This window comes from Pseudorca crassidens, chromosome 15 (assembly GCF_039906515.1).
Source record: "Pseudorca crassidens isolate mPseCra1 chromosome 15, mPseCra1.hap1, whole genome shotgun sequence".
In the NCBI taxonomy this organism is placed as follows: domain Eukaryota; kingdom Metazoa; phylum Chordata; class Mammalia; order Artiodactyla; family Delphinidae; genus Pseudorca; species Pseudorca crassidens.
In genome coordinates, this window is record NC_090310.1 from 39,878,257 (window position 1) to 39,894,748 (window position 16,492).

A 16,492-nucleotide genomic window follows, 5' to 3' on the forward strand; every position below is an offset into this window, starting at 1 on the left:
AAGTTGAAAGAATCAGAGAAAAGGATCTGCAACCCTGATGGTACCAGACCCACCCTCACTCTTGGGCTCCTGACTTATATCATGTCTTCTTTAATATTTGAGCCAGTTCGAGTTTTCTGTTATTGCAACCAAACAACCAGCTATTACAGAATGAGATAAAAGTTAAAATAAAAATATGAAAAAAACGCTGGAGAAGGTAGATTCACTGGCTAAGAGAAGCAGGCTGTTTCTTTAAGCATTTAGGGTGGGAAGGTTGGCAAGGAACCCATCAGAGCTCTTAGCATCAATCCCACCCTTTCATTGGGGAGTTTTTGGGCTTATCTGAGACCATCACTAACGTCCCCACCTAACCCGTGCAGGTGGGGATGCGTATGTAAAGGTTTCAAAGCAGGGCGTTGCACCTGGCATCTAAAAGTCCCCAGTAAACGTTCGGCGGTGGCAGGATACTCACTGTCTGTTGGCCCCAGCCCCCCGCCCCGGGAAGGCCGAGGGAGTTCCCTAACCACCTCCCTCCCCATGGCTGTTGCAGAACATGGACCACATGTCTCCCAGGCTGAGAACCTTCCTTTCTGAACCCATTGGAGAAAAGAATGTTGCCTGGGTAGATGGGGTCAGCCGTGAGCTTGCAATCAATCTGTGCACCAAAGGTTTCAACAAGGTAATTCCTCCTTTCTCGTTTCTCCAACTTCTCTTTCAACCTGTATTCCCCTAATCCTGCCAGATGGCAGCCAGTGCCACGTGTCCCTGCCAGTGGCTGTCGGAGAGCAAAGCTGCCACTTGGCCGGGCGCCACATGCTTGGCTGGAGGCTACTGACCCCGCATGCTTGGGCAGCCGCCAGGGTCCACAGATAATGGGCAAATCGAATCACTGTGGCTCAGAGCAGCTGGGCTGTGCGTGACTCACTTGGTGTTCAAACACCCAGGGGTCGACAGAAGTGAGCCAGCCGCCCGAGTCTGGGGCCGAGCTATCAGGATGGACGATTTGGGTGCACTCCCCACCCCCATGAAGAGACATGAGGGTCTCTTGTCCTATCAGGCCATGGCAGGTGGAGTCATAGCAGCCTGGTGTCTACACCAGAGTACAAGGAAGTGAGTTATTCTAAGATGTCACTAGCAGTCCGAGAACAGCCTCAATGATGGCCAATGGAATCGGAACGATCTCTTCTAGGCAACTGTTTCTATGGTGCTATTATATAAGGCTTCATGAACCTTAGGAGAGGATGGGAGATATTCCCAAAGAGAACCCAGAGAAAGTGAGCGGGTGGGAATTCACAGGAGCATTGCACACTCGGTCGAGAGAGGCACCTCCGGCAGAGGTACTGTAGCTCGTTCCCTTTGGCTTTAAAGTCAGCCCTCACCGCTGGGCGGGAAGAGGCTGCAGAGACGCCCAGGGAGGCGGGGAACCGCTGAGTGCGCAGCTGACGGTGAGATTGGTTTGCACCGGCCCAGCGCATGGCTGTGTCCAGGGGGCAGCTGGACGACTGGGCCTGTGGTTCTCTGATTGACACGCTGCCCTGCACCACTTGTTAAACATTCTGAATATCACCCGAATCTACCACAATCTGATACCCAATAGGTGGGATTGTCAGGAAGACAGATTGAGGTAGATTTGCTTCTTTCCTCCCAGATAAAGCAGAGAGGACCATTCCCAAGCAGAGAGCAGAGCAGGCAAGTCTGATTAGGGAAGACATTTTAAATTAAAAATTATTTTTTAGAAGAAATGATCGTCCCTTTTACTTTTCTATTGTGGTGTAACATACCCACACTGATGTGACGGGTTCAACTCAGTGAGTTTTTACACAGATATACATGCATAGACCCACCACCCGGATCTGGCGGTCAGGATCCTCGAGAATTCCAGAAGCTTCCCCTGTGTCTCTTGCCAGTCAACTCCACCCCCCACTCCCAGAAGTCACCGCTATTCTGGTTTCTACCACCATTGGTTTCATGTCTCCATAGTTCTGAGGTGTTGTTGTTGTTCAGCCATACTCATCGTTCAAAAAATATTTTAATCTACATACAGTAAATTTCACCTTTTTTTAGTACACAGTTCTGCAAGTTTTGACAAATGCACGTAGTCATGTAGCCACTACCACAATCAAGGCCTAGAACAACCCCATCGTGCCAAAATGTTCCCCTTACCCGTCACATTTCCCACCTTCAGCCCCTGGCAACTACTGATTTGTTTTCTGTCCCTATAGTTTTGCTTTTTCCAACTTGTTTCAAGTGATTCTAGGAGGATGAGAGGCATATTGAAGATAAAGGAATGAATGAATAATGGGAAATTTTCAGGCATCCGAGAACTTGCTACATAGAGTCAGGGCTATAGGGAAGGAGGAACTGGCCAGGTCCCTGGAGATCTGCTCCTCTGTGTTTCCCACCTCCTAGCTAGCTGTGACCAGCCCTCTCCTTTTAGGCTCTACTCATTCCAAGGGCCACTAATTCCAGGCACTGATGCCACGGGTTCACCTTCTTCCTCTGCTTTGAGCCCCTCACCCACCTGCGAATGAGATGAGAGGTCGCTGTCTCCACTTGACAAACGAGGAGACAGAGGCTCTGGAAAGTGAGTGCCTTGATCAGGGTCCTGAGTGAGGACAAGAACAGCCATGGATTATATGGTCACAAACCACCCAAGAATATCAGGGCCAGGAGGCCACCCTGGCGGCGCGGGGGGTGGGGGGGGGGGCTTTACACTGAGATTTGGTGATGAGCTCCTGAATCGAGTGCTGGAGCCTGGCTGGGCCTATATGAGGATCCAGGAGGAGACCCCAGTGTCGCACCGACAAGATGAGCAGGCGCTTCGGGGGGGGGGGGGGGGGGGGGGCGGGGCCGTGGGCGGGGCCAGCAGTAAGAGGCAGGTAGATTCCGGCAGGGCGGCGGCTCAGATGTAGCAAAAGAAACGCAGGCTCCTGTAGTGCTTTCCATAGGCTTTATTTTTTAGAGCAGTTTTAGGTTTACAGCAAAACTGAGAAGAAAGTGCTGCGAGGTTCCCTATGCCCCTGCCCCGTACACAGCCTCCGCGTTACCAGCACAATGGTAGGTTTCTTACGGGAGAACCTACACTGACACCTTATCTCCCCGGGGCCCAAAGTTGACATTAGGGCTCACACTTGGTGCAGCGCATCCTGTGGGTTTGGACAAACGAGTGATGACAGGTATCCACCACGGTGATGTCCTACAGATCTCTTCTCTGCCCCACAGTCCTCTGAGCTCCTGGGTTTTCACACCCTGCCTGCAGGAGGCCTGGACATGGCAGGCCCCTCCCCAGGCTGGGGGTCCCTGGGGTTTCTTGGCTGTGAGCAGAGATCCCCTCAGGCTCCACCCCTGCTCATGGTGGCTTCCTTGGCCTGTCCCATGGGTGCTGGGCCTTTCCGAGGACCCGCTGGGATGCAGATGTGTGAGGCTGCCCTCAGCCCTGCCTGCCTGGGCCCCTCACACCGCTCCCGAGACACCAGATGCTGGAACCAGGAGATGGGACACCAGCCCCGCCCTGGGAGCCCAGGGTGCATCTGGGTGTGTCGATCATCCCTCTAGGACTGTGGCCCTGGACAGGGGCAGGCATGGAGACACCTTCTCAAGCTCCCACCAGCCTCTAAGTCCAGTAATTTCTCCTCGATGCCTGCCCCACCCAAGTCAGACTTGCATTTCTTCTTCTACGGAGGCATGACGTGCTCGGCGGGGTTGCCCCTATCTCTCTCTGCACTTTCCCAGAGATTTGTCTGTGGCTTGAACAGTTCTCTGGCTCAGTTGCAGTCCTGACTTTCAAAACTACGGATTCACCCAAGTCTCAAAAGTCAAGAATGTGGCTGCGTTTTCTCTGGGTTTTCTCGTGCCTGCCCTCCCCTGGGGCTGACGGCTTCGGCCTGACGATCTACACCTTGGCCGTCCAGCACGGCGGCCATGGGCCACTTGTACCTGCTGCGTACCGTCTGAATTGAGTTGTGCTATAAATATAAAATACACATGGCCGCGTTAAAGACTCAGTGCCAAACAAACAAAAAATGGAAAGCATCTCATCAATAATTTTTTAATTGATTACATGTTGGAATGATAATAATTTAGAAATATGGGAAAAAATTAAAATTATTAGAGTTCATTTCACCTGTTCTTTCCCCCTTTTGCCGTGGCTTCTAGACAATTAAAAATGACACGTGTGCTGGCCCACATTAGATTTCTACTGGACAGCATTGGTCTAGATTTAACGGCAAAATGTCTGCAAAGGTGAAAGGAATGACCAGAAGAGGGAAGATACATCGTGCTCAAGGTGTCCGCGCCAGGTCTAGCTCCGCCTTATATTATTCTGTCCCCCCACCCTCACCCCCATGCTCCACCAGACTGTTCATGAACTACAAGCACATGGGGACCACCCTCCCGCGGACCCAAGGCCCCTCTTAAAATGAACTTTTGTCTCCTTCATGGGCCCACTCATGGCCCACCCCCTCCGGAAGCAAGCCCTCCTTCTGCCCACCCACCCTGGCCGGACACGTCGCTGTTTCTAAACGCTGAGTACCCAGTGGACCCCTTGCTGTCACATTCAAACTATTGATTGTTTTTTCCACGCGTTCTGTTAGAGGCACAGCTCCCTTTGGTGTCCTCCCGTGTCTTCTCTGAAGAAAGGATTGTTCTGGGTTTCTCGTACTCCTCCTCTCCCTAGGAAAACCCAATGGAGGGGGGTGAATTTCCAGGCGCTCAGTAGATTCAGAGTCATGGGCAGTGCCCTATGGGGTGACTCCAACAGCGTGGAAGTAAGTTTCACATCCCACAGAATCTGGTTTGCCTCAGTACCCTTTGAACACCCTACGAAGTCATAACCATGCCTAAATCTTCCTTCTGAAACATACTTGGAAGATGAGGGAGCAGCAAATGTCCTGGATGCCCACCTGCTCCCCAAGCCTCTGTCACCTGATAGAACCAGCACCTGATGCTTGCTCCATGTCAGGCACTGATCCGAGTGCACTACATACAGTTATTTCATTTAATTACCAAAAGATCCCATAAAGTATACTATTTCGTCTCTATTTCACCGATGAGAAAACAGGCACGAAGCAGCCAAGTGCATCACTCAAAGTCACTCAAGGTGAGAGAGACAAAATCTGAATCTGGCAGACAGGCTCTGGGGTGGGCAGCAGGGCAAGGGACCCCACCCCCACCCCCAGCCCTGCCTGATGCCCGGACCCTACAAGGAGTCAGTCACAGAAGCTTGGGGTTATCCTATGCAGGGTTGCCAGGTAAAATACAGCACCCTCAAATTAAATTCGAGTTTCAGTTAAACAATGTTTTTGTGTAAGTGTGTCCTAGGGAGACGGGCAGGGGGAAGAAAGCACAGTGGGTTGGACATTCATGCTTCAGACAAGGAGTTTTACACTGGAAACACTAACAGAGGCTGCATTTGCGAGGTTGTCTTTGGCACTCAGTGGCCCTGAAGACTGAGGAGTCAGCGTCCAGTCAGAGAAAAAGAAAGTTGTTCATCACACAACAAAGCCTGGTGGTGCTGTAAAGTCCATTCGCCACGGGCGCTGAGGGGCTGGGAACTGGCAGGGGGGGAGCTTGACAGTGAGGGGCCGAGACTACGTGTCTCTGTTTGAAAGGCCAGGTGTCATAGTGGAGATGAAAATTTTTTTTTTTGGCCGCTCCATGGGGGACCTTAGTTCCCTGACCAGGGATCAAACCTGCGCAGCCTGCAGTGGAAGCACGAAGTCGTAACCACTCGACCGCCAGGGAAGTCCCTGAAATTTTTAATGAGCGTGGACCAGGACCTAATCTGCGGGCCCAGTGCAAGATGAAGATGGACGGCCCCTTGTTGAAATTAATCAGGAATTTCAAGATGGTGGCAGCACACCAGCAAACCAAGTGGGGCTCTGAGCTCAGGGCCTGTGTGACGGCATAGGTCACTCACCAGGGACCTCGGACTCAAATATTGCTACTGTTTCGCAAGGAACAGGCACGACACACTGGAGGCTGGTCCAGACCTGCTCACGATTGGGATGTGGCGTTGACGGAAGTCTTCCCTCGAGCTGCCATCCTGCCACACAGGCAAAGGCTGCCTCGGGAAGGAATGAGCATCCCTGGCCTGGGTGGCGGGAGGTGGGGACGTCTGTCAGGGTATCTGCATCACTCTCCCTGCAGCCAGGTTTTTCTGAGCTTTGGTCCAAGGAGGCAGGGGGTGGCTCCTCTTCCCCCAGGGTAGGGGCTCACTCTCTAGAGCCCGCAGAGAAACCCAGAGGGCTTCCTTCCATCAGGGCCATGATGGGAGCCTACGACTCCTGCTTCCCTGGGGAGCAGGGAGAAGCAGGCCAACTTCCAAAGAGAAAGGGCAGAAGGGAGCATCAAGTTGCCACTTGGGTCTGGAGGCCTAAAGATGAGGCCCTCTTGCCTGTGGCTTTCCTGGAAAGTTTGCCTCTGATCCTGCGAGCCACGAGGTCCCTGGCATCCTGGCTGCTGGGCGTGGAGGGACATGGAAGCTCTGGTTACCAGAGCAGCCGACGCCAGCCCTCAGGATGGTGGAGGTGCCAGGCCAGGCCACAGATGGGTGGGGTGTGCTGGAATGGGGCCGAGGACAGGAGTCTTACCTCCAGGGTTCTCCATGACCCATCTAGAGAATGGACGGGGCGCATGTCAGGATCCAAAGCAGGAAAACATATCAGGGGTCTGAGCCTGCCCATGGTGCTCAAAAGCATCACTTACTACTATTATCACCAATGTTCTCTCTCCTGGGACAAAGCTCTGCACCTCCCATACCTACTGCAGCAACGGGCTCAATCAACATTCAGTAAATGTTCACTTTTTAAAACGTTGAATTAAAAAACATCTCCGGGACTTCCCTGGTGGCGCAGTGGTTAAGAATCTGCCTGCCAATGCAGGGGAGATGGGTTCGAGCCCTGGTCCGGGATGATCCCACATGTCGCGGAGCAAATGCGCCCATATGCCACAACTACTGAGCCCGCACTCTAGAGCCCGCGAGCCACAACTACTGAGCCCACATTCCACAACTACTGAAGCTTGCGCGCCTACAGCCCATGCTCCACAACAAGATAAGCCACTGCAATGAGAAGCCCGTGCACTGCAACGAAGAGTAGCCCCAACTCGCTACAACTAGAGAAAGCCCGCGTGCAGCAACGAAGACCCAGCGCAGCCAAAAATAAACAAATTAATTAATTAAAAAAAAAAACTCAGTAAAATCACCCCTGAAAAGACAAGGATGCTGACAAAAGTAAAATGAGCTCATTCTAACCAATTACACCACTTTTTCAAAAAGATGATTAAAGTAGCAATTTAAAATGACCATGAAATCCTAGCTTTTGTCTCTTTTCAACAACTGGATCTGGACTAAAAATTTTTTTAAAACCCCAAACTCCAATGCTTGGGTATATTTTATGACTGGAATTCAGCTTTTATTTAATTTGTCTTTTTAAAAATGCGTTCATTTTGGTTCAGATGAAGTTTGCTTGGTTTTATGTAAGTGAAATACATAGACGCCAGTGGGTTTTCCTGGAGGGGGCCCAGGACTCAAGGCCTGGACACTGGTTCCCATTCATTCCAGGCCAGAGAGCCGGGCACTGAACGTGGCCTTCCCCGTTCATGTCCCGGCCAGTCTGTGGCCTTGGATGTCTCTTTCTCCTTGTGGCCCTTGCCCCTCATGACTGTCAGTGATGAAACAGCACGAGAGGAATGAAAAGCTGTGGGACCAGCACTCAGAAAACCAGAGAACACCATACAACTTTGACTTGTGGGCACTTAATCTTTACACGTGTTTTTCATCTACAGAGACCCTTCAGAAGGGGAAAAGGGGCAAGGTTCAGTGTGCTTGATACCTTGTCTGCTCCTCCCACAGGGCTGCAGTCTTCCAGGACAAAAAAGGAAGTTGCATTTCTCCACTGGTCTCACACTGAATTCACTTAATCCAATTTGCAGGGTGGGGCGGGGCAGATGAAGGGCCTTCAGAAGATGCAGAAACTGAACCCCAGGCTCTGCAGTTTCTCACTTCAGGTTAAGTGAGTTGCCTGGAGTCACAAGGTGGGTTTGCAAAAACAAACTGATACTAAGGTGCCCTTCACATGCCAGTCCCAGGTGCAGTGGTTCTCAGTTGTGGGAGATTCTGTCCCCTGGGGGACACCTGGCTATGTCTGGAGATGGTCATGATTGTCACAATTCAAGGTAGGGGGTATACTGCTGGCATCTAGTGGGTACAGGCCAGGGATGCTGCTAAACTCCCAACAACGCACCTGAACACAGAACTATCCCAAATGCAACAGTGTCAAGGGTTAGAAACCCTGTGCTTGAACCATTGAGAAAGTGGCAGGGTGGGGGGCACCTCTAATTCCTGTGTGTGTTTCAAAGAGAGAAATATTAGATCCGAGGCCTGAAGAGAGCATCAGAGGTACACGAGGCTCTCGCTACTCCAAATATTGTTCCGGGACCAGCATTAGAAATGCAGAGTTTCAGGCCTCACCCCAGACTTACTGAGTCAGATCCTGCCTTTTTAACAAGATCTCAAAGACATGTCCAGGTTCCTTCCAGGCTACACGGCCCCCAAAGCCACCTGTAGAGATAGACATTTAACTTGACCTCACATCTCACCCAGGCCAGTGTCCGAATCTGCTTCGCCAGGGTCAGGGTTTCAGGGACAGCCCTTCTCCCTTGAATCTGACCTGTGCCCCCTCCATCGATTTGCCAGGGGAAGAGAAGCACAGCTGAGTACGTTTCCCGTGTTCCTACATCCTACATCCCGTGTTCCTACATCCAGGCCTACATCCTGCTGGGACAGTTCCTTCTGATGCACAAGAACGAAGCCGAGTTTCAGAAGTGGCTCATTTGCTGCTGTGGTGCCACTGAGTGTGAGGTGCTCCTGCTTCCTGTAGACCCTCCCCGCGCACTGCCGCTAGGAAATGATACCTCTGCACTGGCTCTGGGCTCCAAGTCGTTATTTTTCTTTTCCACTTTATTGACACACATTTGTTATAAAAAGTAGTTCAAGAATGTAAAGAAGGACAAACACAAGAAAAATGACCCCCAGATTCTACCACCCAGAAACGGCCATCATTCACCTTATTCACCAATATCATGCCAACTGTCTCTTTAGCATAAATTTATCTAAAGGAATGGATAATTTTATTTAAAAATGGGAATTAAATTTTAAGTCAGCGTAGCAGTTATCTATTGCATAACAAATGAACCCAAAACGTAGCTGCTTCACGCACACAATCATTTTGTCTCGCTCAGTTTCTGAGGGACAGGAACTGAGAGATGCTTAGCTGGGTGGGTCTGTCTCAGGGTCCCCTGTGAGGTTACAAACTGTGGGCCGGGGAGCAGGTTGGTGGGGGCTAGGGGACCCACTTCCAAGAAGGCTCCTCTCGTGGCTGGTGGCCCAAGGCCACAGCTGTTCTCTGAGTGGGCCTCCCTCGGGCTGTAAGGACCTGGCATCTAGCTGCCCCCTGAGCAGGTGACCCAGGAGGGAATAAGAGAGCAGGAAGCTGCAGTCTTTCATGACCTAGACTCTGATTCACACAACATCACTTCTGCCTTGTTCTAGTTTTAGAACCAAGTGCCTACATCCTCAAGGGAGAATTAAACTTTCTTGAAATAGCAAATAGTATGCAAACATTCTTAAGAGCATCACAGACAGATTTTTGAGGTATAATTTACATATGGTAAAACTTGCCCTTTTTAGGTGCATAGTTCTATGAACTTGACAAATGCATTGTCCTGTAACCGCCACCATCAAGGAGATAAACAGCATCTTCGTCACCCCAGCGAGTTCCCTGGAGCCCCCCTGTAGTCATCCCTCACTCCTCCCCAGCCCTTGGCAACCAAGGGTCTGTTTTCTGTCCTTAGACTTTGAACTTTTCCTGAAAACTGTATAAATGGAATCACACAACATGTCGCTCTCTGAGGTACATTGTCTTCTTTTACTTGGTATAATTCAGTTGGGATGAATCCATGATACAGGCTTCTTAAACTTAAGAAATGTAGCAGGTGTTGTTGGTGTCCAGCCCATATCCTGGCGGCATTCACTGTTCTAGGAGAGTCCGTTACTTCACTCAAAAGCAGCTGAATCCCCTCGGCCTGAGGGGTTCTCTGGCTGCAGGAGTGGGGTCAGCCCACGCACAGGGCAGGGAAGAAATGCCTGGGAGTTAACACCCAGGGGAGCCGTTAATCATGGCTGGAAGTTGGTGGCCAAATGCCCCGGGTCCTCTGCCTGTGGGTGGGACAGCTCTGAGGCAGTCTTCCCCACTCTCCACTGGAGCTAAGCTGAGCTCCCCATAAAGGGTGGCCCCGGCTCTCTAACACCCGGCCTTGCTTCCTTCCCCTCCCTGCCTTGATTTCCCACTCCCCTACCAGGGCTTCCTGGGACCACCCTCTATACACAATGAAATACTCAAATTTTAGAGTCTGCTTCCAGAAGAACCTAACCTAAGACAACAGTGTGAATATTTATTTTAACAGAAGAAAAAAGTGGAACTGAACTGAAAGAATTGCTGAACTTCACTGAATTTTTTTCTTCATCACTAGATATAGTAATTTCTAAATCAATTTCTTCTGAGTTTAAAGAATAATATGGAGAAAAGAGTAAGAGTGAAGTTAGTATCATTAGGTTTATTTTAAACTTTGTTTTTCAATATTAGATGGTATAAACTCCTACCAAAGAAAGAAATAAAAGTAAAAAGAAATTAACACTTTTACTTCTTCCCTCTCATTTTTTTTTTCCCTCTCATTTTTTAGTTGGTTTTATTGTTACTTTTAATTTGTGAAGGTTTAGATAGCGTATGTGTTCTTCCCATAAGCATACCCCCTGCAGTTACTTAGTTTTATATTTAAGAGCTTATCATTAATTTTTGTATCATTATTTTAAAAATCATAGCTTTGTCATTCCTGAATTCTTTATTTTGATACATGTCTTTGTTCGTCGAGTTGGATCACCGTATCAGTCAGAATAGGCCACAGAATGCTGCTATAACAAGCAAACCCCCAAATCTCAGTGATTTAGCCAAACAAGGTTGATCTCTCTCTCATGGTACATGTCCAGTATATGTCATCAGGAGAGCTCAGGAGCTGAAACGTCTGTGAGGAAGAGGGGTCCACACTGACTCTTGGCCCAATATCTGTAGTTTGGGGGCATCCATGACTCAATACATGATTTCAATGAGTATTTATGGAGTGTCTAAGGTTCTGAGCATGGTTAGACACTGTGGGAAAAGCAAGGGAAATAAATATGAGTTTCTGTGGTTTCAAGGAGCTTACAGCCCAGAAGTGATGGGAGAGGGGAGGGCAGAACAGCCCAGAGGTGGTGGGGGAGGTGCAGGTGGGGATAGGGGGTGTGGCCAGGGGGCAAACAGCCAGTAAAGGGGTCTCTGTGGCACGTGCGGGTCACGCTTCATCACTGTGGGCAGCTGACCTCAACCCTGCTGGGGACTCAGGAGTCAGTGTAGACACGTGTTAATTCACCCCACCCTGGGGTGTCCATCACACCTTCTCTGTCCTTTGTTAAGGACTACTCCCCCGGGGAGTTAATCACTCAGCACCCAAGCCAGCCGCGTGGTGAAAATGAACCCCACTGAGAAGGTGTTCAGGCCCCGAAGGGCAGGCACGGACAGCCAGGTGTCGGCCAGCCGCGTGCACCCAGGCAGTGACGGCGGGGCACACGGCAGGGCAGGACACTGACAGCTCTGCTGCAGGCGGGGTCTGGAGTAGCCCTGGCTTTGAGAACAGAATCCACCCCTCACCACTAGTTCTAAGACCTTTGGAAAGTCAACCTCTCAGCCCAGCTTCCCAGCTGTAAAATGGTGATAATAACAGTATCTACTCAAGCGTCCAGAAGATTAAAATTCCTGCAGCTGGTAAGAGCTTCATGTGTGGTAGCTCTAAAAACCTAAGTTTTGAAATGTGCAGCACTAACTGGGTATCGTTATTGAAAGAAAGGGGAGGTGGGTATGGATGAGCGTGGCCAGGGAAGGCTGCTAGGAGGAGGTGTTAAAAGGGGAGGTCAGGGTTGAGTGAGCTGAGGATGGAGAAGAGGGAGGGGAGGAAGCAGGGGAGAGAAGGAGCTATGAGGGGAAAGACAAGCCCAACTGGCCCAGAGAGAGTGAGCTGAGGACCCTGCAGGAGAGGTAAGGGGTGGGGCTGTGGGCTGCCGAGTGCGAGGCTCCCCCGCCCCTACCGTTTCCCCCAGACAGAGGCTGAATGTGAGCAGCTAGGTGGCCCCATTTCAGAAGGCTCTGTCTTGAGGAAGGCTAGTGCTCTCAGCAGTTGGCAGGACCGGGACACATCTGGGCCGATAATCCAGGATAGTGGGCCCTGCTCGCACCCCTAAGAAAGACGCTGTAGCAAGTGATGTGAAAAATACCCACAACCCTCCTCTCCTCCTGGTACCCACACCCTTCACAAAGACTCTGCAGCTCCGCCTGTCAAGAGTCCATCTCCCTTCCTGCTGCAACTGGACTGCCCCGTGACTTGCTTTGGCCAAAGGCACGTGGCAGAGGTGACACTGTGACAGGTGTGAACCCCCTGTGACCACCACGCAAACGAGCCTGGGTTCGCTCACTGGAGGACAAGAGACACGTGGCCACTGCCTCGGCCCACGGCCAGCCAACCTCCAGATGTGCAGGTGAGGCCTTCCTGGACCAGCCCGCCCATCAGCTGACCTCAGACCCATGAGTGAGTCCAGCTGAGGTCAGAAGTGCTTGGCCCAGATGAGAAAAACCCAACTAACCCACAGACGCGTACAAATACATCTCACTGTTTTAAGCCACTGTTTTGGGGGTAGTTTGTAGGGCAGCTGTAGCTAACATAAATCCCCACGTGAGGCCTGGGAGTGTGGAGTATCTCCAGGTATAAACTGAGAATTTCCTACTTTACCTCTATTTTAGAAAGCCTCCTGATGGCACCCTGGTGGGCGGTGGTAAGGAGAGGGGTCACCACGGGTCACACACAGAAGCCAAGCGACTGTGATGGGGGTGGAGAAGGAGAACAAAATATTTTTTTAAAAGTGTGTCTTGGGGTGGGAGGAGGTGGGACAAAGCTGTGACAATCTCAGGGCGAGACCGGAGTGTCCATTGTGTGACCAGCTGTGGGTGGTCTGGGGTGACTGATTCCTGGAAAGGTCTGAAAGGAAGCTGGAGACAAACCTTTAAGCAAGTGTTACTGGAAATATATATAAATTTTAACCGATAGCTGCTCTAAACCTTTACAAGCAGGAATACAAGGGGTTGATTCAGCACACACTACACCAGCACTTCACTCGCATTCCCCAAATCCTCCCGGGGTGAGAAGGCGGCATTTTCCCTGTCTTACAGGTGGGGACTCTGAACAGCAAAGAAGTTAAGTAAGCCGGTCACACTGACTGACTGGTGGTTTCAATCCGGGTCTGTCTGCTGCCTGCAGAGCCGCCTCGGGGGTGGGAGAGGGAGTGTATCTGGTGATTTCAAAGTGCTCTCAGGGACTCAAAGGTGGCATCTACCAGGTACGGACAGGCATTGGAAGGAGCGAGGGAGACCTGTTCGAATGGCCATGCAAAGATGACCGTGAGATAGTGGGGCAAACAGGTCACTGAGAAAGAATCATTCAACAGATGTTTGCTGGGCACCTACTCTGTGCCAGGTGGTTCTTAGTACAGGAGAAAACACAGCAGATGAGACTATCTTCCCTCAGAAGCTGGCATTCTAATGGGAGAAGGCAGGAAACAAAGGTGAATGAGTAAAATACATATTAATCTGAGTGGTATGAAATTGACATGGTAGGGGTCAAAAGTGGTTGAACATGGACAATTTTATGTGGTTCAGCCTTATAAATTAGTTTCAGGATGAGTGAAGAAAAGAAAGCAAGGGGGACTTCCCTGGCGGTCCAGTGGTTAAGACTTTGCCTTCCAACGCAGGGGGTGCAGGTTCGATCCCTGGTCAGGGAGCTAAGGTCCCACATGCCTCGTGGCCAATAAAACCAAAACATAAAATAAAAGCAATATTGTAACAAATTCAATAAAGACTTTAGAAATGGTCCACATCAAAAAAATCTTAAAAATAAAATACAGAAAGAAAAGAAAGCAGAGGAAGGGGGTCAAGACTGTTAGGGAGACGGGAGATTTTAAACAGGGCAGCCAGGCCAGGTAAAGGCCTGGAAGGGATGAGCTGAGAGCTGTGGGAAGCCTGGGAGGAGATACTTCAGGCGGAAGAAAGAGCCAGTGCAAAGGCCCTGAGGTGGGGTGCGCCTGCTGACTTCAGGGAGAGGAGCGAGCCAGGTCGGGGGCAGCAGAAAATGAGGTCAGATCGTGTGGGCCTTGTGGGTCATCAACAGGACTTTGGCTTTAACTAGGACAGAGATGGGACCCCACTGGAGAACCACGTGATCAGACACACGATTGAGAAGATCACCCTGCTGTGTTTGGAAGAGTCTCAAGGGGCCAGTTAGGAAGCTATGCGGGAAGCCAGGTGGGAGGTGATGGTGGGTCACCAGATCTATCCTGAAGGTAGAGCCGACGGGGGTGAGCGTCGATAGAAAACGGGAGTGGATCAAGGGCTGAGAAGGCAGAGGGATGAGAGAGAGCTACGAAGAGATGGGGCGGGATCACCCCAGAGGTTGGAGGTTCCTGATGCTGCAGGAAGGTGGTGTTTCCGGGAATGGGGGTACCTGTGTCAGATGCTGCCGACAGGTCAGGTGGGTAAGGACTGGGAATCAGGGCCGGAGAGAATTTTTGCACGCTGTGCGGAAGACCCCAGAGACGGGAGCCCTGGGGATGCGGGAGAGAGAGGGAGGCGTTGCTGCCACTGCGTCCTCGAGCAGGTGCCCGGTGGAATCCAGGACACAGGAGGAAGGACTGGCCTTGGCTGGGAACACACAGGCTCCTCCGCAGAGGACCACGGGAGGGGAGGAAGAGCAGGGGCCTGACGCGGGGAGGTAGGAGATATGGAATCTCTCTTCCCACAGCCTCTCTTTTCCCAGTGCAATAGGAACAAGGTGGCAGGCTGCGGACGGACGCAGACGGGGTGGAGTTAGTTGTCTAGGACAGTGGAAGGATGGGTGAGTTTTATAGAGGGATTCATTTGTGTACATAATATAGATAGATAGATGGATAGGAGATCAGATAGATAGATAATCACTTGAGCTTTTTATCAGTAAGTATTACTTCTGTGATCAGAAAAAAAACCAATAGAAGACATTCCATTTTGGAACACGAAGAACGAGAGCTCTAGAGACAGGTGGACGAGGCCCTTGGGACAGCCATCCTGTGCATCCAACACCCCGTCCTTCCCCTGGATTCTCCCATACGGCTGGTCTCACATCCCAAACTCTGTCCTTCTAGGCAGAGAGAGTGTTCCACTTAGAATTCTCCAACTTGGAGACTTTGGGACCTTCTTTTTCACTCGCTCCCCCTACTCTCTAGTTCCCACCTAACTTCCTAAGGTCAAGGTTACCTTGGAGAACGGGAAGAGGGTAGTTGTCTTTCTGGATCCATTTCTACCAGATTCTCCATAACTGTGCATTGTTTTCCCGTCTGGTTTATTTTAAGGACAAACCTTCCTGCACAAACTATGCTCTTGGATTGCTTGGCCTGGTCCAGTGACTGGATCTTCTTGGACCAGACTGAGGGTCTGCTGTGGCCAGGACACTGGACAGAGATTCAGAAGACCTGGATAATGCCACTAGCGGGTCTGAGACCACAGCCAAACCCCTTGACTTGTCTGTGAAATGAGGGAAAGATCTGATTCTCCTATCTCTCAGCTTTGCTTTAAAGAGAATGCAAAAATAGACAGAAAGCCATCTGAAGTGGAAGGCAGCTGGGGTGCCCTCCAGCAGTGCAGTGTGTAGCCACGGCGTTATTTTATCGTGGCGGCAGCTGCAGGCTGGTGGCAGCGACAGCTCAGCCCTCCTTGTTTACGCACATTGGTCAGTACCTGCTATGTTGTGCTGTGACAACAGCAACAACGAACAAGAGCTCAGTGGCTGGAAACAATCAAGCCTTGTATCTCAGCAACATCACAGGCCCATTTCAGGTCTGCTGGGGACGGTTCTGGACGGCCCTCCCTCCAGGACCCGGGCTGACGGAGCAGCTCCTTGTAGAACATTTGAAGGCTGCTGCAGCAGAAAGAGAGCCCTGGGGGTGTCTCACACCAGCAATTACATGGGCTGGCTCAGAGCTGACGGGTCACTTTCACGAACAAATCATTGGCCAGAACACGTCATATAGTTTCACCCAGTGCCCAAGGGGACCAGGCAGTGCTGTCTGCTGGCAGAGGCGAGCGTGGAAAATTGGGGCAAACATCTCGATTCACTGCTACGGAGTCCTTCTTGGGAGGGGGTGAGATTCACAGAAAGTCCCCGCGAAGGTTCTGTCCCATGCCATATATGTCCCTTTTCTTTGTTTTTTTGAAAATTTCCCACCATTACTCAAATATAGGAGAATGTATAGAAGAAAATTCATAACTCTCCCCCAAAGACGATCAATACCATCCAATATTTTATTGAATTCCTTTCCACTCTTTCTTCACTTGCATAGGTATACATG

The 16,492-nt window shown here is 50.7% G+C and overlaps 1 protein-coding gene across 1 annotated transcript in view; it reads left to right on the forward strand.

Moving 5' to 3' along the window:
• Nucleotides 1-532: 532 nt before the first annotated feature.
• BANF2 (BANF family member 2) overlaps nucleotides 533-16,492 on the forward strand; it is a 43,358-nt gene continuing 27,398 nt past the window's right edge. The window contains exons 1-2 of the mRNA XM_067708492.1: nucleotides 533-658; nucleotides 8,744-8,834. Coding sequence (XP_067564593.1) covers nucleotides 533-658; nucleotides 8,744-8,834 — 217 coding nt within the window. The remainder of the gene's footprint in view (nucleotides 659-8,743; nucleotides 8,835-16,492) is intronic.